General features: G+C 47.5%; 1 protein-coding gene across 1 annotated transcript; it reads right to left on the minus strand.

Annotated features, from left to right (window-relative positions):
* Window positions 1-9,503: 9,503 nt before the first annotated feature.
* CTH (cystathionine gamma-lyase) lies at window positions 9,504-22,629 on the minus strand. Its single transcript, XM_064664884.1, has 12 exons — window positions 22,147-22,629; window positions 20,404-20,485; window positions 19,778-19,873; window positions 18,068-18,177; window positions 17,367-17,498; window positions 15,548-15,605; window positions 14,814-14,891; window positions 13,998-14,150; window positions 13,470-13,591; window positions 12,004-12,056; window positions 10,769-10,907; window positions 9,504-10,118 (listed from the first exon to the last, which is right to left on the minus strand). Exons 1-12 carry the CDS (start codon window positions 22,612-22,614, stop codon window positions 10,110-10,112), a joined length of 1,500 nt encoding a protein of 499 aa, XP_064520954.1. The 5' UTR covers window positions 22,615-22,629; the 3' UTR covers window positions 9,504-10,109.
* Between the last annotated feature and the right edge of the window lie 1,628 nt (window positions 22,630-24,257).

Here is a 24,257-nt window from a genome sequence, read left to right on the forward strand (position 1 = left end):
CTGGGGAATGGAGCACCAGGAGCGGCATCGGAACCTGGGATCCAGGGAAACATTGACCTGGGCACAGTGCCTTGGACCACTGGACCATCCTGACTGTCCTCACCTTATGTAAATCCTGTTTTATTCTCATTTTCTTCATGAAAGCCCAGAGGAGAACCAAGCCCTGCCTGCAGAACATACCCCCCCCCCTCTGCTGCCCTTCCCACTGTTGAATGTACCTGTTCTGACATGTCCTCTCCTCTCATTCCCTTCCCATGGCAGCCTCGATTAAATCCACAGGGAGTCTTTGCACTCCAACAGGGAGACCACCAGATCCACCAGATCTTTGCACACCAACTTCACACCCATCCCTGTGATGCTTTTCTCAATGACCAAGGGCAACCTCACCATCCTGTTGGGAATTAAGACCCAGGACCCAATTTTCCTGTCTGATTTGTCCCTTTGCCCCCTGTCCCTGTGCCCCCAGTGACTCAGAGAAATGCTCGGAGCAGGAGGTCAAGGAGATGAGGTCATGGATCTCCTGTTCAAGGTGACAAGGGAAGTGGCCAAGCTCCCTCTGCCTGCAGTGAGTGTGCAGCCAACAGAAGCTCCTGCCCACTTTGGTCTCAGGGAAGATGCCAAAATCTGCAGGAAACCTCCTGACAAGCTTTGGGAGTCAGACACAGGGAAGCAGTGGAAGTTCTGGAGTTACATAAATATTTTTCTTCCACAGCTAAACACAAGCACTTTCTCCTTCCTCAGCACGGCGATAAAAGCACATTTAAATAAACAGGGTTTCAAAGGGATGTTTGGATTTAGCATGTTTTGCACCTTTTTCATTCATTGGAATAGATTCTGGCTGTAAGAACTACAGTGAGACCCCCCAGCTCCCTAAGCTACATCTGGAAACATGACATGTGCTTCCAAATCCTTCCATTCTGAGTCACTTTGTGATTCAAAGCATAAAAATAACCATTGATAAAAAAGCAAGAAGACTAATTTTTTCTCCATGGCTTTTTGGTCCACACTGCTCAAATCCTAGGAGTCCCTAGACCCAAATCCTAGAACAGATCCCAAGGATCCCACACACCGCCCACTGCAGCATCTCCTGCCATGGGCAAAGAGCCTTGACATCAACAGAGGTGATTGAATTACAGAGAATAAATTGGTTATTTGAGGAAATAGACTGTTTTTTCATTAAGGGGACATTCACAAGCCACCACAGATTTCTGAAAGTCTATTTATTTTTGCAGCAGCTGCCAAATAATTTGCAAACAAATTTCAGCCCATGTAGGTTTTGCAGCTCCATTTGTGTCAGGTGGGATTGTGTGGATCCAGTGGCACTGGGAGCTGCTCTGGTCAAATCTAATATTAATCCAGCCTTGGAGAGCTGGAAAAGAACAGGATTTAAGGCATTTTGTACCTTGTTGCATGGCAGGGAGCAGGAAAGGGCTGGAGTTGGGAAACCTCCACAATAAATGTGCTGCAGGGTTGAGGAGGTTTGGAATTAAAACCTAAATCATTTTAATAAATCCAATGAGATTATTTCAATTAAAAAGAAGTGATTATAACAGCCCTTATTTTCTTATTAGGGCATTTAAGCAGCCCCTATTAAAAGATTAGAAAATATTGAGCCTTTGTAGGGCTTCCCAAACACGCTGTTTGGAGTAAATCTGGTTAAAATGATTTCTGTTTAAATACCTCTGTCTAAAAATTACATTAATAGTATTGGATATCCGTGCCCAAATTTGGGACCACAGGTTTGAAAAGCCCTGAGACCTCCCCCAAGGGATCCCCACCTCTGTTTGTAGAAAAAAAAACCCCACCTGGGTTTGTAGAAAATATTTTCATTCCCCTGAAGCACAAAGAAGAAAAATCCCTTCAATATTCCTTGATATGCTCACACTTGTCATCTCCAGCAGCCAAGCCCAAGAGCAAATAACACTGTTTCCATAGATTAGCAGATGAATCATTCCTGTTATTTTTAGCAGGTCATTAAGGGCTGGCAGCAAAATTTGCAAACTGACTTGTGGGGCTTTTGATTGGTGTTAGCATAACCTCTTAGAGAAAACATAAACTGGGATTCAGAACAAAGGAAATGGGAGGACTGGGAGTCATATCTCAAAGTTGGAAAGCAGCAGTGAGGGATGAAGATAAGTCAGGTTCGTGTGAGCCTGTGTCTCACTCTCAGTGCTCTTGCTCAAAGGGGGCGGAGCTGGGCAAGTACAAATGAGAGGTTTTATGTAAAAGATGATGGGATAAGGATTTCTCCCCATCTCATGAATATTTATACACCCTGGGTAGGGATGCTGTGGGCACTGGGAAAAGCTGGGTCCCCATGGGCATCGGGATTGGATCAAGAGGAAGTTTTCTGGCTGGTTTGTGAGGAGGGAAGTTCCTTTGGGGTTCAGAGGAGCATCGGGGCACCTCAGAGGAGTCACAGAACCCCAGACTGCTTTGGGTTTGAATGGACCTTAAAGACCATCTCATTCCCAGGTTGTTCCAAGTCCCATCCAACCTGGCCTTGAACACTTGAGGGATGGGGCAGCCACAGCTTCTCTGGGCAACCTGTGCCAAGGCCTCCCCACCCTCACAGGGAAGGATTTCTTCCTAACCTCTAGTCTAAATCTCTCCTTTTTCAGTTCAAAACCATTTCCAAGTAAAAGTCTCTTTCCTGGCACAGGAGCTGGTTTGCAGTAGGCTCTGTAGCATCTGGGGGCTGAAGAGCTTTTCACCCATCAGCCGAGCAAAGCTTCCCAAAATGTGTGTTTAATAAAGAAATAATAAAAAACATATTCAATAAAAACATATGAACATAACAAAATATTAAATATTCATCTTTTAACAGCTAGTTCTCTTTTTAACAGCCCCGGTCTGAGCCAGGGCTGCACATACCTTCCCAGATGTGGAGGGACTGTTTGCAAACAGGATCTCCAACAAGGCTCTGCCATCAGCCACCAGCTTTCCTACATTTCCCTGAAAAACATGCTTAATCCAGAGCATCAATGGTGTGTTTGCCAGGCTGGGCTTTGCCAGCTGCAGAGAGATGTGCAGAGGCATCACCTCCAGCAAAGCCTCTTCCATCTCATGGAGCCTTATGGATGCACTCCATGAATACCTACAGAAATTCCACATGGAATCCATGAGCCACCCTCCATCCTCCACCATCCACCATGCATCCTCCATCCTCCACCATCCAGCATCCATCAGCAGTCAGAGCCACCTGCTCCTGCAGACCCAGGATGAGCAGAACACGATCAAGGAGAGGTGTCTCTGCTTGGGTCAGGGTTACCCCTGCACCCTGTGTCACCCTGCAGGGCCACCCCACTGCTGGCCTGGCCACCACTGGGACCAGGAAGGTGGCCCCAGGGTCAGGGCTCCCTTAAGCAGGAGCTGCTATTGCTGGATGGAAATACCACCAGGAAAACTGGTGCAGGCACAGGGCATCTGCAGAGGCTGCACCCCAGGAATTCACCTTTCAGGGAAAGAACAGCCGAGGGATCACAGGGGACATGAAACTCTTTCACTCCCTGCCTGGCTGCCCACCCTGCCCTTTCAGCAGCTCCAAAACGCTGCTGCCAAAGGACTCTCACTTCCACACAGGCTCAGCTGCTGCAGGAGCCCTGGAAGGACTAAATCTTGGCTCTAGCCTCATCAGCTCCCACGGTGATTGTCAAATTAAGGGGCTCTGGTTGAAGCCTCAAAGGCAGAAAGGCTCTGCAGTGGTGAGGGAAAGGAGAGCACGGAGTGTGCAAGAGCTGGGGCTGGAGCAAATGGAATTAATGTCTTTTCTGAAGGGGCAAATTTGGTGTCAGAAAGGAATAAGGAGGTAAAAAGTGATGTACCTGAATAGGTGAGAGTGGAGAGCTGATGCCTCGTTGTCTGACACTGAATATGAACCCCATTTCCTTTATTCCCAGGATAACAGGCTCATTTCTCACCAGCTAATGAACTGAAGGTTCCTGTCCACTCTCAGCAGTGCAGAGAATCGTTGGGATCAGCTCTTGTCCCCCGCAAGTCCCCTCTGAGCTCATTATGGGGCTCCCAGCACATGCACATCCATAGAACAGAGAGAATGGTTCTGCTCCCAGCAGCCAGAAAACATTCCCTGCCATAGGATCATGGAATCACAAAATCCCAGAATCACCAAGGTTGGAAAAGCCCTCCCAGACCATTGAGTCCAGCCTGTGCCTGATCCCCACCTTGTCACCAAGCCCAGAGCACTGAGTGCCACGTCCAGTCGTTCCTTGGGCACCTCCAGGGGTGGGGACTCCACTGCCGACCTGGACAGCCCCTTCCAGTGCCAGACCACCCTTGCCATGAGGAAATTCCTCCAGATGTCCAACCTGAACCTCCCCTGGCACAGACTGAGATTAGATTATTAGATTCAAGCTGGACAAACACCCATTTCAGCTGGAATGGCAGCAGATGTCCCTGTCCTGACCCTGTGGATGGGGACAGGTGACATGCACAGCAACAGCCACCTGTGCTGAAAGTCCTGCAGGGCTTTTGTTTGGATTTTTCTTTGAAGAATGGATTTAATACAGAATAAATTGAGTTTAACCTTTGCTGCAAATGGAGGCATTTGTTTCTTGCAGTCTCAGGGGAGTTTTCATTAATTATTCTTGGCCTGATGGCCAAGTTGGAAAGAAATTTGTTTCCAAGGAAAAAGAAGCAAACCAAAGAGACACTGCAGGGGCGTTTCATGTACAATAGAAAAAAGTAACTCGCTTCAGGATTAGGGATCAACAATGAGTTTTGCCACCTGAAAGGGGTCTCTGAAAATTTTAGAAAGGAAAATCTGCAGGAAAGCTCCTGCAGATTCCTGAGGTGGGACCAAGCTCAGACGGGGACGGGCTGTTCCTGCACGGACCAGACTCAATTCACTCCTGCTCATGGTCCTTCCAGTCCCCAAAACCCACCAAGGTGCAGAAGCCTTCCTCCTGCCAGATGTCCTGAAGCTCCCCTCCAGCCCAGCCCAGAGCCTGCGGAAGAAAAGCCCCTTTTCCAGATTTCTCTTTTCTCCCAAGCAGTGCTGAGGTCAAACTGAGTCCCACCGAGTGCTCCATGTTCACCCTCTGGTTTGCTCCATCAAGGACTGGAGGTGTGAGGGCAGGGCTCTAGTGGCACTAGTATGATGGGAAACACAAGGACTTCTGCCAGAGACGTGCCTGGAGCTCCTGGGAAGAGTTTCAGGAGGAGCTGCTGGACGTAGGCAGCAGTTCTGGGAACAGATCTGTGGCTGTTGGCAAAGGCATCACTTCAGCGAAAGCTTCTGTGAGTCACTGTCAGTGTCAAAGCCCTCATGAAAGATTTGATGTTGGGAACCAAAGTGATTCCAAAATAAGTCTTTGGAAAAGGCAACAGCAGTGACAAAAGCCCGCTTGGAAAGGAGAACACAGCACAGTGCTCTGAGTTCAGACGTTCCTGAGAGAAAGGCAGGGAGGGAAGAGGAGAAGCTGTGGCTGCCCTGTTCCTGGAAGTGTCCAAGGCCAGGCTGGACAGGGCTTGGAGCAACCTGGGATAGTGGAAGGTGTCCCTGTCCATGGCAGGGTGTGGAACTGGATGGGTTTTGAGGTTCCCTGTTATTACTGTTATTCCAGGGAAGTGGTGAAGGACAGAGGGTGTTACCACCAACCAAAGCCACCACAGACCTCGGGCTGCTGGGCAGGACATGTCCCTGTGGGAAACACAAAATTAGGCCCAGGAGACCACATCCTGTCTGAAAAGCAACAAGATCAAATCAAGTTCAATGAATGGGGAATTTTTTCTCATTTATGTTATCTGATTACTTTTGCTTTTACTTTTACTTGTTCTCTGCCTTTGCTTCTTTCCCTGTTCATTCTCTTTTCTGCTTTGGCCACAAGCAGAAGCATCTTAATCTGATATCCTGGGGTGCTTCTCTCTTCAGACAAATATTTGTTGTGATATCTCTTGTTCCTAAATTTTAAACCCAAACTTCCCATCTCCTCATCCAAAATGCCGCAGAAACAAGTTGAGAACTGGCTGCTTGGATGGAATCCCTCCCCAGAAGCAGCAGCACCAATTTGACACTGATCCTGGGAACAGAAAACGCGACTTGGGGCTGGAACTGCTCTGTTTCTGCTCTTCCCTATGTGTCCAAGTGAGAGAATTCCTTTTACGTTCATCTGTCCTCATGAAAGCCTCGAAGAGGAGAAAAGATAAATGATTAACATAATCTAAATAAAATTTCTTCATTCTTATAGCCTTTGTGACACACTCTCTTGGGAAATATTCCCAACTGAAATGGAATTCTGCTCCATTCCTGCAGATCTCACACTGCTCTTCTGAAACACATGAAGCCTTTTAAAGTCATTAATTACAGTGTCAATAATTGTGCCATGGTGAGAACTCAACAAGCATCTTGGAAACACAGGCAGACATGGAAATACTGGGAAAAAACCACCTTAACTGTTAAACTTTCCTACCCAAATTCTGCAGCTGGTCTGGATGAAGATCTATCAGGGTGAGAGGTGTGCATAGACATTGCCTGGCCCTGCTCTGGTGGCAGATGTTGACCTACAAATTGGTTGAAGACTCAGGCTTTGGGTTCAGTAAAGCAGGAATATGAGAAAAGAGGTGAAAAATGTGGTTTGCAAGAGGGGGAAAATAAATTCTCAGTCATGCTTAAAGAGCTAGGAATGATGGCTGAAAACCTGGGGAGGAAACCATTTCCAAACCCCCACCCTGCTCTGACATTCCAGGGCCCAGCTGGTGGGATGGGGACTCCCTGCAGTGACCTGGGGGTGTGCAAAGACCAAGGTGCCCTCACCTCCGTGGGTGCCAGAGGAGGGAAGCTCTGTGGGCCCAGAGCTGGGTCTGGCCATGGTGAAGTCACATCTGTCACCCTGGCAGAGCTCAGGGAGTGTTTGAACAGCCCTCTCAGGGACAGAGTGGGATTGTTGGGGTGTGCTGTGCAGGGCCAGGAGCTGGACTGGATGATTCCTGAGGGTCCCTTCCATGATTCTATGAGATTGGCAGAGTGAGAGCTGCATCACCAACTCCATTTCCCAACATCTGGCTCTTCAGCAAGACATGAGAGAGTCAGTATTTTCCTCAAGGGAGATGATAAAAGGGAGGAATAAAAATTGCATTTGTAAGTCAGCTCCTGCACACAACAGAGATAAAAGAATTACAAAGCACTTACGAAGCTCAAGCTCATTTTGGTGATTCATGGAGACGTGAGTGCCGGGCTTGGGAAGCTGTGCTGGTACCAAAGGGCATCTGCTGGCTGGAGTTAATGCCTTTGAGCCCACTAAATCCATAAATATGCAGGATATGAGCTGTCATTCCCAGCTTGTGCTCGGACACGGATCTTGCAGCAGCAGGATGAGTTGGAGCATCTTCATGATGTGTCCATCAAGGGGCAGCAGGAAAGCTGCCAAAGTGTGTGGCTGGCTCCAGGAACAGGAGTTTTGTGCGGGATCACCCAACATTTTCTGGGTAGACAAGTTTATCCACTGCTGACAAAGAGTGGACCTCAATTATAGCAACTTTCCTGTAAGTGAATGTTGAAGTTCCTAAGAACTCTTCTGACTAATGTGGTTCAGCTCTTGGCTGGAAAACACAGAGCACTTCATCAAATGGCTGTGACTGCGAGAAATGCCAAAAAAAGCTCAATTCCAGGGAATCTGAGGCTGGGAGTGCAAGCTGACCCCAGCACTGCTGCCACTCATAACGCTGGGGCTGGGAGCCAGCTCTTCTTCTGGTTTAACTGGTCTTATCTCCAGGCTTAGTGCTGCTCTACTATTTTCCAGGAAAAAAATGTATCTTTAGCCAATACAAGGAATCTCAGCCTCAACATAAAAAAGAAATTCCCCTGCAAGTGCAATGAATCTGAATTCACAGCTGCAACATCAACCAGAGGATGAAATGTGCCTTTTAGCTTCACAAAGATGGGATATGGGAAATATAACCCAAATCTGGGGTCAGAGGGAATGGATTCAGGAAAGTCATGAACAGAGATATATAGAGAGATCCCAATGGATTATCTCCTGCTCAGATGTACAGAATCCTAGTCTCCTGAGTTGGAAGGGACCCACAAGGATCATCAAGTCCAACTCCTGGCCCTGCACAGGACACCCCAAAATCCCACCCTGTCCCTGAGAGTGTTGTCCAAATGCTCCTTGAGCTCTGCCAGGGTGATAGTGGTTGGGGCCATGATATAAAATGTGAATAATCAGTGTATGATCAGCTGAGTGCATCTCCTACCACTGCAACCTCCCCATGAAGGGACCAGTTCCTGGCAGGTCCAACCTCAGAGGCAGCTTCAGGTCAATATTCTGTGTGTCAAGAAAATCATGGGACAATTCATTGAGAATTTCACCTCTGGCAGTTTTATCTTTCCCCAAACAAATGGGATAAGGGAAATTCCCGTCAGCAGCAGGACAAGCAAACACACAAGCTTTTCATTTCATGGGAGATGAGAGACTCTCCTGACAGAAACCAGACACTGCTGCCCTTCAGGAGCAGCCAAAGACCAAACAGCAGGTTCACGGCACTGGACAGAGGCTGCACTTCCCAGAAAAACACATGGATCTGAGGGACTTCCTGTGGATGGGCTTTATGAGCTGCTGACCTGGTATAACCAGTAACCCACCCTTAGGAGGGGCAAGGGAAAAACGGGGAATGGCTTCCCACTGCCAGAGGGCAGAGTTAGATGGAATATTGGGAAGGAATTCTGCCCTATGAGGGTGGTGAGGCCCTGGCACAGGTTGCCCAGAGAAGTTGTGGCTGCTCCATCCCTGGGACTGTCCAAGGCCAGGTTGGATGGGGCTTGGAGCAACCTGGGATAGTGGAAGGTGTCCCTGCCCATGGCAGGGGGTGGAACTGGATGAGCTTTGAGGTCCCTTCCAACCCAAACCAGTATGAAATGAGGTGGTTGAGGTGTGAATACCTTCACCTCAGTTTTCTCAGGATATCATCACTGTAGATAATGAAGGCTATTTTCTGTTTGTGTGGTGATACACAAACTGCCTTCCTGTCTCAGCTCCAGCCTTCTTTCCTCTCCTGCTCATGAGCTGGGCTGTCCCACCACAGTCTAAGGCAGCCTGGAATCAGCTGGTCAGTGAACATCACCCAACTCCCATTCCATGTCAGCTCTCAATCTGAGACACAAAGCAAAAAGACACCCCAGAAAGTCCAATTTCTACTTAGCTTAGGAAAGCCAAATGTTCCCCCCAAGAAGGATCTATGCAGTCAGTCTTGTAACAAAAACCTGCAGCACCTTGTGCTTCTTTGGTGGCTCTTCAGCAGAGTCACCTGGGGGGACGTGGGAGGGGACACTTTGTCCCACCCAGCCCCTCTGAGCATTCCCTGCCTGAACACTGCAATTTGCAGGAGAAGTTGTTCTACAGACAAATTTACATCTCTTTTTCCTGACAAAAGTAACACCATCAATGTCATCTTCCCATAGGAAAATCTGAACAGCTCCAGGGTCATTCTATCACCTGATTTTGAACATAAGTAGCACATGGAAATGGAAGAACAAGGAAGACATCAAGGAAATTCACAGCATATTTTAATTAAAGTTGTTTCAATCATTCTCATAACTAACAGCTATTAGAAAGCTATTATTTACCATTTTCAAAGCTTCATTTTCAATACTGCATTAAAAAATCCAGAGGAGAAAAGCTTTAAAGCACATTTCTGACCTAATTAAAATAAATCTAAGGCCAATCAGGTTTTTAAGATGGGCTGTTGGGTTGGAAGAGAAGAATGAACTGTGCCTCCCAAGAGCAGCACCAGGAACCACCCCCTGTGACCTCAAACCATCAGAAGAAACACTGATCTCTGGGAGAACAGGGAGAACATTTCTGAGGGAGCCCATGGCTGCTCTCACACACAATTACTGACTCCAGAAATCCCAACGGATTTCCCAACAACAGACCTTGACCCACGGGAGAGCCCAGGCTGTGCCACACACAGCCCGTGCACAGCCAGACAGCAGCAGAACCAACCCAACAGCACCAGGGAGACTCCCCACGAATCCAGATTGAAATTCCCAAAGGCAAATCAAAGGCAAATCAAAGGAGCAATTTGATTTTCCACGTCCTCTTCCATAGTCTTTGCAACATCCAATTCCAAGTTCCTTCTTTAAGCCTCAAGGCTTATGCAAACTGCAAGAAGGGAAAGGAGAGATAATTATGTTCTGCCCCTCATCAACCACACACTTTTCTTCTTCTTTTCATAAATAAGATGCATTTTGGCATTAGATTAATTTCATGCCCTGTGCTGGCAAATAGAAATATGTGTAGTTACTGATGATAATTTTTCCTATCATTAAAAAAAAACAAACAAAAAAACCCTGAAAAACAAACGAACAAAAAACATTAAAAACCAACCCTACACACAAAAAAAATTCCACTGTCTGAAATCCAAACCTGTGGGAGAGAAGCATCAGGAGTGGAATGAAACAGCAGTACTCAAATATTGGACTTACTGTTTGAGAGAAGTTCTTAAAGCTCTTTAATATATTTCAACTCTGCCAGGAAAAATCTGAAGCACACACTGAGCCTTTCTAGGCCTGTGTGAGAGTCTCCCTGAGCCTGACTTTAGCAGGGACATTCCCATGACTCCAACATCTGTTGTACCTGAATCCATGTTGGTTGAGACTGTGATTGACCGGGACATAAACCTTGTACAGGAAATCCTGACAGGGAGAGCTTTAAATCCAAGGTCTGCTTAGGAGTGGCTTAAAAAGGTAAGAATTCCCAGGAGTCAGTCAGTGAGAGAAGGAATGATTCTTAGGGGGTAAGAACCCACTCACCGCAGCCTTCAGGGCCTGGTCCAGGTCAGCCAGTAAATCCTCCTCATCCTCCAAACCCACAGAGAGACGAATCAACGTATCAGTGATGCCAAGAGCTTCCCTGTCCTCCTGGGGCACTGAGGCATGGGTCATGATGGCCCTGCAGGGACAAACACCAGCCTGTTTCCTTTGCACTTTCCTCAGTAAAGCCCAAACTAGCTGGTTTTCTGCCAGCACCCCCAAAGTTTCATGAGGTTTTACACCCTTTCTGTGCCACTTGCTGCTGAACCCACAGATGGAAAGAGCTCGTGGCAGTGACTGTAAATGATGTGAAGTCAGGGACTTTAGACTTTCAGGAAAGTACTTCTAAGCTACAAATTATAAATAAGAAGGGGATACTTCAAAATCTGGAGCTAAAAAAGGAGAAAATCCCATTCCTCTTCCTTCCAGAGTTTTTTAGGGGTTTTTTTGCTCTAAAAGCTCTGCTCTGCATGTGGAGAAGCAGCTGCAGTGAACAGCCTCCAGTATAAAAACTCCTGTTTTCTATTAACTTCTGGTTTCTTCTTGTCAAACTGTACCAGATTACACTGAAGGGTTTACTCTCTGCAGGTTTGGATGATATGGGCAAGAAGGTATTTTCCCCTGTGCTCCACCAACCAACTCACAATTTCTTCCAGCTGCTGGAGTGGTTTAAGATTTGCTGTTACTCTAATGAATACCTGAAATGCTTTAGCACACAAAAAGCCATAAATTCCCATATATCTTTTTGAAAAGCAAATTGACTTTGAATAAAAGAATCTAATTCCATATAAATCCTCTTTTTAGCCTTTTAACCTTAACAGGAGCAGCCAAGTGTTACTAAAATTCCCACAAAAAGTCCTGACGGGAAACAAGGCAGTTGGGTGCACGTACAGACCACGCCCTCTTGTGTGAGCAGGGAGCATGGCACAGCTCTTCCCTCCATCCCATCTGCTCCACAATTCCAACACACACGGATTTCTTGGATTGTTTTCAGAGCAACAAATTCCTAAATTCCAGTTTTCCAGTCAAAATTCCTCCATCACGGCACTCTCACATTCACAGAATTCACTCATTCCTGGAGCCTCTGCTAGGTTTGTGCTACACAACACACCATTCTTTCCATTACATGGAAAAGAGCTTGGCCTCAGGGACTGGAAATATCTGTGCTGTCCTCCACTAATATTTTGGGGGACTCTGCAGCCTTTTTAGACTTTGAAGATAGAAGAATGACTTACGGGTGCTCTGCCAGGCTCTCGTAGCCCCCCAGACTCTCAGCCAGGGTAAACACCTACGGGAAAGATGGAACACAAATTAACAAGGGTGAAAGGGAAGTGTGAAAGAAAGAAGTTAACAAGTTTCCATGGATGCATGGAAAGAGATGTCAAAGAATCATGGAATATCCTGAGCTGGAAGGGACCCACAAGAATCATGAGTCCAACTCCTGGCCCTGCAGACACCCCAACAATCCCACCCTGACCCGGAGAGCGTTGTCCATATGCTCCTTGAGCTCTGGCAGCCTTGGAGCAATGACCACTTCAAGGACATTATGGAAAAAGAATGTTTAGGGGGCTTTTTCCCTAAGTTTTTCTATAATAAGTTTTATTTTATAAACGGTATTAGTGTAATTCAGGCATAAAGTGTATATTTAGCAAGTAAGAGCTACTAAGATTTAAAACAGACTCATCCTGCCTCATCCTTGGAAGTGTCCAAGGCCAGGTTGGATGGGACTTGGAGCAGTCTGGTATAGTGGAAGGTGTCCCTGCCCATGGCAGGGGGTAGTAGAAGATGGGCTTTAAGGTCCCTTCCAACCCAAACCACTGTGGGATTCTATGATTCTTTGGAATGACTTTACTTTTGGACAAGCCTAGTGACAAACTGATGGTCATCCAAGTCAAAGGGCTTGGATAACTGTCAGGAACTACTTCTCCTGGGACACATTCCCTGATATTTCTTGTCAAAGCTGGCAGATCTCCTGTGCCAGGACTCAGTCCTTTCTCTCAGGTCAAAGGATATTTTGCGGGCCAACTGTATTTTTAGTAAATTCATTTTCAGTGGGTGACATCAGCTGGCAAGTGAGACAGGGGGCAGAAGGAAGTTCTAATTCACCTCTGCCAGTTCTTACTGATTGGTTTTTCCAAGAACAAAACAGCAAAACCAGTAGAGCAGGATGCAAATTAACCAGAGATCACGACTAGAAACACATCAAAGGGCACAGGCAGAATGAACACATGGCAAAACAGCAAAAACCTGTTGTTTGGGTCAAATAAACAACCAACCATTCTCCAAACTGAGGGACTCCCTCTCAGCTTCATGATTCAGGTCTCTCCTCAATGTTTCATTCTCCTGATGAGCACTTTGAAATATTCCAGCAGTGTTACACCAGCCACAGCTCCTCTGCTTCCAACTCCTGCAGGTATTTTGGCAAAAGGCCCTTTGTCAGCAGCATTTCCTGGGCTAACCTGGACACACCTCACCTTGCTGTGCAAACAAACCCTTCCAAGGAGCTCAAGCATCTTTTGTTCCCTCTCATCAGCCTCACATTTACAAATTATCTATTATTTAGAGATGGTCACACCCAAAAGATTTGAGGAGCTTTGCAAGTACAGACAGACTCTTCCCTCACCAAGAAAAGCCACTTCCACCATCCCCCTCAGCAGGACAGTCCCAGGTCCCTCTGAGGAGGTGTTTTATTGCCATTTACCTTTAGGTTCTTGAGGAAGGCAGTAGCATGTTTGAGGTTCCCCTTGATGTAGAAGGCGATCATGCCAGGACAGCCCGTGCACTGGCGCTTCATCAGCTCATGCTGAGGGTGGGAAGGCAGCCCTGGAATTTGGGGAGTCACTTGGAGTGAATGACCCTCCCTTAGAGGTGGAGCAGCTTCCCCCTCAGCCTCTGCCAAGGTGGACACCCAGCTCAAGTCACCCCTGGAATCTGGGGAGTGACTTGGAGTGAATTACCCTCCTTCAGAGGTGAAGCAGCTCCCCCTCAGCCTGCTCCAAGGTAGGCACCCAGCCTGAGTCACCCCTGGAATCCGGGGAGTCACTGAGGAAATTGCCCTCATGCAGAGGTGGAGCATCTCCCCCTCAGCCCACTCCAAGGTGGACACCTTGGAGCTCCAAGGTGGAGACCCTGCCCAAGTCACCACATGAAGGTGACGATGACATGGAGCATCACAGCACCCAAACCCACCCTCTGGGACATTTCCTGCTCAGAGGTCCTGCCAACCCACCTGGGAAAAGGACCTTCTCCACCCGGGAATGTGACTCCAGGAACTGGGCAACAGCCAGGGCGTTGTGGAAGTGCTGCTTCATGCGGACGGGCAGCGTCTTCAGCCCCCGGTTGCACAGGTAACAGTCAAAGGCAGATGGGATGGCCCCGAGAGCTGGGGAAGGGAGACAAAATTCCTCAGAGAAAAGGGGTTGGTTTGGGTTTTAGTACAACTGATACAGTCCTAATCTCCAACATTTCTAAAGTTAGAACGTGACAAGTGGGAAGACACCTGCTGCAATCTACCTTCCTCATCTCACACACGTGGGGAACCAATTAATGAGGTGAATTAACAAGCTAAAGCCTCAGGGGTTCTATTTATTAGACATAATATACCTTTATTGTCTCTGCTGTAGGCAGAGAGCAGGCAGAACCCCATACAGAAATTTATTTCTGACAATTAAGAGGCAGTAAAATGCTCGAAATCAACATATACAAGAAAATTCTGATGTGTGAGTTTAAAAAACCCCTTTAACTGCAGGTGTGCACAAGGCAGAGACCCTGATGCTTCCAGGATGTGCCTCATCAGATCTCTAGAAGCAGTTAAGAATTGGAGACCAGTGTAATTAATTTTATTAAGTTTATTTTATTAATTTAAACATTATTTTAATTGTATTAAAATTTATTAAAATAAAAATTTATTTTATTATTCCCAGTTCTGCCCATTTGAGCTGTATCTCTAAGCAGAATTCCCACTTGTGTGCATCCCCATGCTCCCCAGCAGGAGCTGGTTTGTGACCAGGATTCATTTCCAGGTATTTCCTGTATTAGTACTCACAATTCTGCAGGAATTTGAGCCTCTCATAGAGATCATCCCGGTTCACTGAGACCAGCCCCATCACCACATCACTGTGCCCTACAAATGAAGACAAGAACAGGATCAGCCATTCCATCTGCTCCAGGGTTCTGCCTCAACCCCCCAGTTTCTCCATCCTGGTGTTACTAAAACCCCAGTTTTGCAAGGCCCTGGGTTGTTCCTGAAGCTCTAGCCTTTCTTCCTGTGCAGACAGAAATCACAAGGCAGATTTGGGCTGTTTCTAAAGCTCTGCTCAGCACTGTCACCTGCACTGACACTTCCCAGGGCACCTCTGCCACCTGCCAGGACACTGCAGGGACCAGGAATGTCCTGGAGAGAAGCTCCAGGCTCCTGGCTCAGGGAGAGCAGCTCCCAACCTACCTTCTCCTGAAGGCACCTGCTTTGTTGTAGCCAAATTAAAGCCAGCATGGCCTTATAATAATAATAATTCATGTTATCACAGAATCCCAGACTGGTTTGGGCTGGGAAGAACCTTAAACATCACATCCTACCCCCTGCCATGGGCAGGGACACCTTCCACTATCCCAGGTTGCTTCAAGCCCCATCCAACCTGGCCTTGGACGCTTCCAGGGATGGGGCAGCCACAGCTTCTCTGGGCAACCTGTGCCAGGGCCCCACCACCCTCACAGGGAAGGATTTCTTCCCAATATTACATCCAACCCTGCCCTAAGTAGGTGTTGAACTCCCACACTCACCGTTCAAGTACTTGGTCGCAGAATTCATACAAATATCAGCCCCCAGGGACAGAGGACACTGAAACAAAATTAAATTCACAGCTCTGATTAATGCCTGCATGCAGCCAGGTTCACTTCCAGCTATCCAAAAAGGCTTACACAGCAAAAAATAAGTGGAGAAACTAAAGAAAAACCCTCAAAAACTTAACACTTTAAACACAAAAACCGGAGAATGATGATTGAATGTGTGATAAAACCAAAAGCACAGGGAGACACTCTGAATTCAAGATAAGCACACTCAAATGTGATTTAACAGCACTGGCCCAATTCCCACTGGCTTCAGGGAGAGAAATGGTTCAATCCATCTAACATACAGTTCATATTTGGGAAAAAATAGTTCTATTGCTTAGCTGAGGCAAGAGAAATAATGGTATTTACTCTCTAAAGTGGATTTCCTTAGAAAATTAAGACCTAAACACAGTCTGAAAAGCAAAAAAATTGCATTGTTTTCCAAGTATTGGTGATATTACACTGAAAGAACTGAAAACATGAGGAAAGGAGGTTTTCTTTGCCAGCTGTTTTTCCTCCCCTCCCAGCTTTGTTCCCAGAAGCCTTTTGTAGGTGAGACAAAGCAAGGGGTTGATGGGCAAGAGGTCATGAACAACATAATTCTTTTAATTGGGACTTGGCACATAATATAGACATATTCCAAAGAGCAAAGAGCATCAGCGTGTTAAAAGGTAACAAAGCAAGCAGGTCTAAAGACTGCTGAGCCAGACTGAACATGGACATCCATCCAAGGAACATGGATAACACTCACTCCCAATGCACAGCTAGAATCATCATGGAAAAATGCCTTTTACACTCAATATTGACACACAAATCTCTCTGAAATTCTCATTTGCTTAGCACCAGCAGAGGTCTAGAGGGGTTTAACAACACTACCTACTCCCCTCATCAAAATCAATCATTAGCACTGGCACCAGGCTGACCCAGACTCATTAACCAGCCCAGCCCACTTTGTGCCTTTCACACCCCCCTTTCTGAAGTAAATTGTGAATTCTGAACTGAATAACACATTGCAGGGGGGAATCACCAAGCTTCTGGAATGTCCCAGACCAACTGCAGTGCTGCTGGAGCTTAGCATTAACACTTTGTGCAGAGCTCCCTAAATCCAGGAAGATCTCAGTACCCTGAACAAAACCAGACACTTTGCCTTTGCACTCTGCCAGAAGGGTGACTTTGGACCTAAAACACAAGGGATTGGCTTGGTCTCCTGGGAAATTTATATGTATATTTCCAGTCCATATTGAGATCAACAAAACTTGGACGTGTATTATTCTGAAACACTTTCAGAATTTAAGAAAATCTCTTCACTTCCTTTTATCAATATAGAAAAGTTATGTCGGTTCTTATAAACAAAGTTATAAACTTCTAACCCACATACTCACCAAAATATTGAAGAAATATTGAATGTCTCAAAGGAAGATTGAACAAAGTTTGCTTGTTTTAACTTTTTCTTCCACTACTTTTTCTAGACTATCAAGTGGTTCAGAATGGTGCTTAAACAGCATATACAAAAGAATTGCTATAAAAAGGCCAAAGTCAGAAAACAGGACACTTTTTAACAAGCCTGCTGTGATTTTCATCAGAAAGAACCAAAATCCATGATTTTTGAATGACAGATACACCTCCACTGATGCAACCAGCAGCATTAACCTGCAGCTAGAAACAGAGCAGGTGATTTTACATGCAAAGATCAAAACTACAGTTCCTTGGTGCTTCCCGTTTGAAAATGTCTCTTGAACTACACTGAGTAATGGGATAATGGTGAACACACCTGGAAATAGGGAGACATGAAGGTGTTGTCCACTGCCAGGAGAACATCCCCGTGTTTATGTGCCACATCTGCACAGGCACGGATGTCGATGACCTTCATCATGGGGTTGGTGGGGGTCTCGATCCAAATCAGCTGCACAAATCCAAGAGAAACCACCAGGTCAGAGATTTTCAGTGCTGCTGATGCCCCTTGGGTAAGTGAGAAGTGCTTTCAATGATAATTTATTGAGTGCCAGCTTCCCAGAGTGAAAACAAAGTTTCCCTGCTGGAGCAAAGGAAGGTTCCTTAGGAGAGGTGATTCCCCACAAACTCAACATGGGAAGCACAGCAAAGCTTTTGCAAATCCAGGTTCATCCCACCTGGAGAAGGCCTGACAGAGCCAGAACAAAGTCATTATGCCCAAAGGTCTGAAACACTTCCCTGGAGCAAGGGATTATCCACTCCAGTGCCATGGAGCACCTCCAACTCTGAGCTCAGTGTTCCCTCTGCTCTTTTTTACTTTTTCCCTCCTCCCCTCTCTCTCTTCAGGGTGTTTCTTTGTCTTCTTAAAATGTTTTCCATGAGGCAGCACAAACATTACCACATGCCCTGGTAGGACCAGCAGTGCCCCAACCCCTGCAGCTCCTCAGATTAACACAGACACCAAATTCAACACGAGCAAGAATAAAACTATTTAACAATATTCATTTCCCTCTCCCCTACCTTGGTCTGTGGTGTAATTGCAGCTTCCAGGCATTTTGGTTTTGTGCAGTCAACAAAAACTACCTTCAAACCAATTTCTGAGGCGATTCTCCTGAAGTATCTGTTTGTGCCTAAAAAAAATCCAAAATCGCAAAATGAAACAACTTTCTTTGACTTCCCTTCAGTGCTCTCCAGTCTTTTGTATCACCCAGGGAAAGTCAGGAGGGCACAGCTTTGTGCTGCACGTAAATGACAAATGAGTATTGGTTTTATTTCCAAAAATGTTTAAAGATTGTTGTAGTTTTAATTATCATGAAAAAGTGATTTGTGAAGTATTTGAAATCAATGGGGTTTTTTTTATCAGAAAATTAAACAGAGAAGCATCAAGGAGAAGACTCCAGAACTGTGTTTATTATCATTCCACTAAAAGTGATTCTTTCCTTCCTATCTGTCTTTGGAACCTTTCATTGAGAAGATTAAAAGAATCCAGCAGCAAACAGCTGATCAATAGATGTGCAACACACTACCTGGAAATACTGACTGGATTAAAAATCAATTTACTGGGTGTCTCTGCCAAGGTTATTCCACATGGACTCCCTTCTGTCCAACAGCAGTTTGCCATCAAAGCATGAAGGGATGGAATATGGAGATTGGCACAGCTGAGTGATTTGAGGATTTAAGGAAACACTTATTTTATAACAAAAATATGAAAAAAAAATCAGGGGAAAACCAATAAAATTATCTTTGCAAAAGCCACCCCAGGTCGAGGCTTTAAGGAGCAGGTGAACAAGTTTTGCTTGAAAAATACCCCCCCAAGCCCTTCAGAAGTGAGGAACTGCCCATGTACTCTGGTTAAATGACTGACTGAGTTGTGGTGAGAGAGCTGTGAGCTAAAGGAGCAGAGATTCCTGCTGTCTCCAGCTGCAGTTGGAGAATACTATCTGGCATGACAGAACTTCAGTGTGAAAAGCAAATGTGTGTGTTTGGATTTGATGTGCACAAGCACAGAGAACTGACTGGCAAACACTCAGCACTTCTAGGGGAAAGAAAAGTAGATTTCCAGGTTTTCCAGCTATTGATTGGGAAACCTGCCTCTAACCTTCCCTTGATAACACAGCAGGTTGGATCTCTCTGTGCCAAGGCCTTGGAAACTCCAGCCCTGCTGACCAATGGAACAGAGGTCACACACCAAGGAACATAATGTCTTACCAGCATGTTCCTCCTCAGGAATCCTGGGTGACCTAAACGTTCTGAAGGACGTGGCTGAGGTGGATATCCGCTTGGACTGGGAGTTGTTGATACATATGATGCAAGATCAACACCTAAGAGTGGGCTGTGGCATCTCTGAAGTGTTCAGAAAGCACGGGGGCAACAGAGGGAAGCTGTGCTTTGGGAGGAGATGATGGAACAGTTGTCTGGAACAGTCCAGACAAAATGCTGGTTGGTAAAGGGTCAAACCTAGGGAAAGAGGGTCCTGCTCTGCAAACAAACCTGTGCAGCACTAAGATGTTGCTACTTCCCCTCATGTATTTGTTGTTACATATTTTTAAACCTCCATGTTGTGCCAATGAAATGTTTCAGCACCTGAATTTCTAACACCCAAATCAGACAGGAGTGATCTGTGTTATCACAAAGTGAAAAGGCTTCAAAGAAAAGGGGAATTTCAGAGAGTTCAGGTCCATTTTATCCTTTGCACAGTGAAGATCAAAGCCCCCCTGGTGCTGTACATACCTCCATAGACATCATCCATGCAGATGATTGTGTCCCCTGTCTTCAACAGGTGACAGATGTTCAGAAGAGCTGCTAAGCCCGAAGAATAAGCTAAACCTGGAACAGAACAGAGTGGCAGACAAGCTGTATTTGATGGGATACAACCTGGTTAGACCTGCCTTCACCTCCCTCACTTTGTCTCTCAAAGGAACCTGTTCTGTCACTCTCACTCTCCCTCACTTCATGAGTGGAGCCAGTTAAAGCAGCAGCTTGATTTACACAGCTTGGAACTAGGATGGACACTGGTGCCAGACTGGGAACAGACTGGGACCAGGGGCTGCCTGCTCCCCCTCCCCACTGCATCCAGCACTGCTGCACAGGGATGGATCAAGCTTAGCTCAGGCATCAAGCACAGTGAGGAAGCACAACAGAAAGCTCAGGGATCGAGCTGGACTTTCCAACAATAACTGCTGGACTTTGACACCATAAAGCAGCTCTTGCTGTGATCAGAGCTGTGATCATGGAATCATGGCATGGTTTGGGTTGGAGGGGAGTTAGCTCACCCTGTTCCACTCCCTGCCATGGGCAGGGACACCTCCCACTAGTCCAGGTTGCCCCAAGCCTTCTCCAAGTCACGAATTACTCACTGTATTTGGCTCCATCAAGGGCGGCCACAGCCTTTTCCAGGCAATCCCGAGTTGGGTTCCCAGACCGGCTGTACTCATATCCCTGGGGTAGGAGTGAGAGACAATGTAAGAGAGAGCACTGGGAAAGCTTTAGACAATACTACTTCCAGGTTCCTTCAAGAGCCCTCACTGGGGGCATCCAGCTCCTCCCAGAACAGCAGGAGGGTTTCCTAGCACAACAACTAGGCATCTACACCAGCAAAAGCTGTCTGGGGGTGCACTGGGGGTGCAGCCACATTCTCCTACTTTTTCCTAAACATCTATCTGTGGTCACTGTTGGAGAAAAGGTCTTGGGCTGACACAATCCACTCACTCTCAGATCCCAAAATGGGTCAGGTTGGAAGGGACCACAGTGAGACATTTGCTCCCAGCTCCCTGCTCAAGCAGGGCCATCCTAGAGCACATGGCACAGGATTGTGTCCAGAGTGTTCCTGAATATATCCAGGGAGGGAGACTCCACAACCTCTCTGGAGGGACTTATCAAGGAAAATTTTCCCATCTCCACCACACTCAGCCTGAGAGATGACACAGGGCCAACTGTACCTGTCACTTCCTGAGAGCCCAAACGTGTCCCTGGCAAGTTCCGCAACTCACTGCTCCAGCTTTTATGGGAATTCTGGGAAGATTTAATGGGGAAAACCACTCCTGCATGCTGGATGCAGCAGTTACAGAGAACCTGCTGAGCACCCTGGGATTTGCATTCTCTGAGGACTCTTGTTTAATGACAACTTCCTCATACTCTGGAATCCCGAGGATTGCTCCCAATCCTCCAGCAAAGCTCCCGGCAGGAACACCAACAGCCTGTCATCAGGATTGTGGATACAGCAGCTGACTCCTTCTCCAGCACAGCTGCCTGCTCCCAGGCATTCCCAGCTGAATTCTGTGTGGAATCAGGGATCACAAGGCACATCCCTTCTGCCCAGCCGGCCCAGTTCAGCCTGTGGCTTTGGAGCAGATCCTGGTTTAGGAGGGGCGGATTTGTGCCATGGCCCATCAGAAACTTCGGGATAGGTCAGTGCAAACCTTCCCAGTAGTTCCTATAGGGCAGCCACAAAATCCTTATGAAATATTTCCTTCTGTTTGGAAGGAAAACTAAAGCAGCCTCTCACACAACATGTGTGAAGGAGAACACGGATTCTGCCTGGGCCCTGCATCTGGAAAATGGGCAGGTAAAGCTTCCGAGAGTCCTGGCTCTGTGCAGCCCATGGTGCTGGGCAGCAGCATCCCTGCCCCTGCTCCCCTTCCTCCTCGTTTCATGTGGAAATCATTCCAAACTCTCTCAGTTCCCGGGAAAACACAATCACAGTCTGGGTCAGGCTGGAAGGGACCACAGTGGCTCACCTGGTCCCACCTCCCTGCTCCAGCAGAGTCATCCCAGAGCACATGGCACAGGATTGTGTCCACACAGGTCTAGAATATCTCCAGTGAGGGAGATTCCACCTGGGCGAAACCACCGCTTCCAGCGGGAAAAAGATGCTCTTTTTGTCCAGAAGCTGCCACGTGGGAAAACACTTCCATCGGGAGCTCCCTCCCCTTCCCCGGGGCAGCCGCTTCCCGGACCTCCCCACGCCGGGCCTTCGGGGTCCCCCCGGTGTGCCCACTAGCTCAGTGCCCCCGTGGGTGTCTCAGTACCCCCGAGGATGGCTCGGTACCCCCGCGGGTGCCCCGGGGGTGACCCGATGCCGCGGTGGGGGCCGCACTCACCGCGTGCTCGCCGGGCGCCCGCTGCTTGAAGGTGGTGGAGAGCGAGATGGGCGGCACCACGGCCCCGGAGCGCCACTGCTCGGGGTCCTGCCCGGCGTGGATGGCGCGGGTGGCGAAGTGAGGGAAGGGTGGCAGGAAGCCGCGCTCCATGGCCGCGTGTCCGGCGTGTCCCGTGTGTTCCGTGTGTCCCGCGTGTCCCGGGAACTGCCGGAGCCGCCGCGGCACCGCCGGGGGCACGGCGAGGGCGGGGCCTCGGCGCGGCCTCCCATTGGCTGCGGCGCCGGGGGGCGGGGCCAGACCTGCAGTGGCAGCACCCGCCCGCCGGGGGGAGCTCGCGAGCCGGGATCGTCCCGATCCTGGGGGATTGTCCCGATCCACGGGCGCCTTCCCTGGGAACGGAAAAGGGAGCAGCGCTGCCTGGATCACCTCAGCATCCGGGAAGAGGATCCCCTCAGTCCATACAAACATCTGCAAGGGATGTCAGACTCTGTGCAGTGGTGCCCAGCAACAGGACAAGGAGCAACGGTCATAAACTAGAACACAAGAAGTTCCATCTCAACATGAGGAAGAATTTCTTTCCATGGAGGTGGCAGAGCACTGGAACAGCTGCCCAGGGAGCGTGTGGAATCTCCCTCTTTGGAGACATTCCAAACCCACCTGCTCCAGGTGACCCTGCCCTGACAGGGAAGGTTGAACTGGGTGATCTCCAGAGGTCCATTCCAAACCCAGCTATTCTGGGATTTTGTGAAATATCTTATTAATGTGTATAAATATCTAAAGGAGGGGTGTCAGAAGGTGGACCAGTCTCTGTTCCGGGGTGCCCAGCAATGGGACAAGAGGAACAGACAGGAACTGATGCCCAGGAAGTTCCACCTGAACATGAGAAGAACTTCTTCCCTGTGCAGCAACCGAGCACTGCGACAGATTGCCCAGAGTGGAGTGGAGTGTCCTCACTGGAGATATTTCAGAACTCTCTGGACACAATCCTGTCCTATCTGGAATGATCCTGCTGGAGCAGGGAGGTGGGACCAGATGAGCCACTGTGGTTCCTTCCAGCCTGACACATTCTGCATTCTGGGATTAAAAATTAATTCATTGTGTCTCCCTGCCAAGGTTATTCCACATGGATTGACATCCACAGAACAGCAGTTTGCCTTCTGAGGGCAAAGGGCACACAGAGATGGGTTCATTGTGCTGAAGGATAAGTACAAAGGGGTTTTATATTATATTTTTTAAAGAAACATTTTCTTTACAACAAAAATACAAATAAAATATGAGCAAAACTGGATCTAAGCAGAGCAAAACCCCTGGGTGTGCACAGGGCAGTGTCTCAGCCTGAGCACACAGCAGGAACCTGAGATTTAGGAGGGAGGAATTTCACCCTGTGGTGACAAATCTGCTTCCTATGGGAAACAGATCCTATGGAAAATGTCCACACTAAGCTCAGGGGTGAAGCTTTGCTGTGGACCCACCGTCCTGCCGGGTCACAGCATTTCAGGTACCACCAAATCCCATAACAAGTCAGTCTCCTTTTTATAAAATCCAGGACAGTCAAGCAGAGGCAAAAGGAAAATGGAATTATTTCCTTGGCATACAAAATTCCTTCCTCCTTTTTTCCATTGGTCACCTCTGCATATTCCTGGAGGAGGCTGGGCCTGTCCCTTGGTGCTCCTGCTCCTTTCATGGACACAGATCTCACCCAAATATCCCCAAACCTCCTGCTGAAACACTTCACTGAGCCAGGACAAAAAGAATTTTAGTCCCATGGATCAGTCCAAGTGAAAAGCTTGTGGTTTTTCCTGTGTAATAAGGACATATAAAAATTCTTGAAGTGCTTTGGGACAGCAGAACTGCAAGGAGAATCGACACTTCCACCTGATGTCTTGAAGTTCCTTATCTGCTTTTTCTTGTTAAGTTTCATTTCCTTAAATCCTTCCAGGAGGAATGCACCCATGAGAGATCACTCCTCCATTATTTATTTCCTGCTGGAGGAATTCCTTAAGTGAAGTTTCCACAGAGCCACAGCCCAGGAACTGTAGAAAATGGACTTCTGGCACAATTCCTACTACTTTTATCCCAATTGTCTTTGAGACAGAGAAATTTTCAGTCAT

This window comes from Pseudopipra pipra, chromosome 9, assembly GCF_036250125.1.
Source record: "Pseudopipra pipra isolate bDixPip1 chromosome 9, bDixPip1.hap1, whole genome shotgun sequence".
NCBI classification, from domain to species: Eukaryota; Metazoa; Chordata; class Aves; order Passeriformes; family Pipridae; genus Pseudopipra; species Pseudopipra pipra.

What these genes read in the sequence shown, in the direction of transcription:
- CTH (XM_064664884.1), bottom strand. Translation starts at nt 22,614, where the DNA reads ATGTTTGTATGGACTGAGGGGATCCTCTTCCCGGATGCTGAGGTGATC. An exon ending in GGGCGCCCGGCGAGCACGCG is followed by an intron (nt 20,486 to 22,146) that starts GTGAGTGCGGCC and finishes CTCCTACCCCAG; the next exon opens with GGATATGAGTACAGCCGGTC. An exon ending in CCTTGATGGAGCCAAATACA is followed by an intron (nt 19,874 to 20,403) that starts GTGAGTAATTCG and finishes GTTCTGTTCCAG; the next exon opens with GTTTAGCTTATTCTTCGGGC.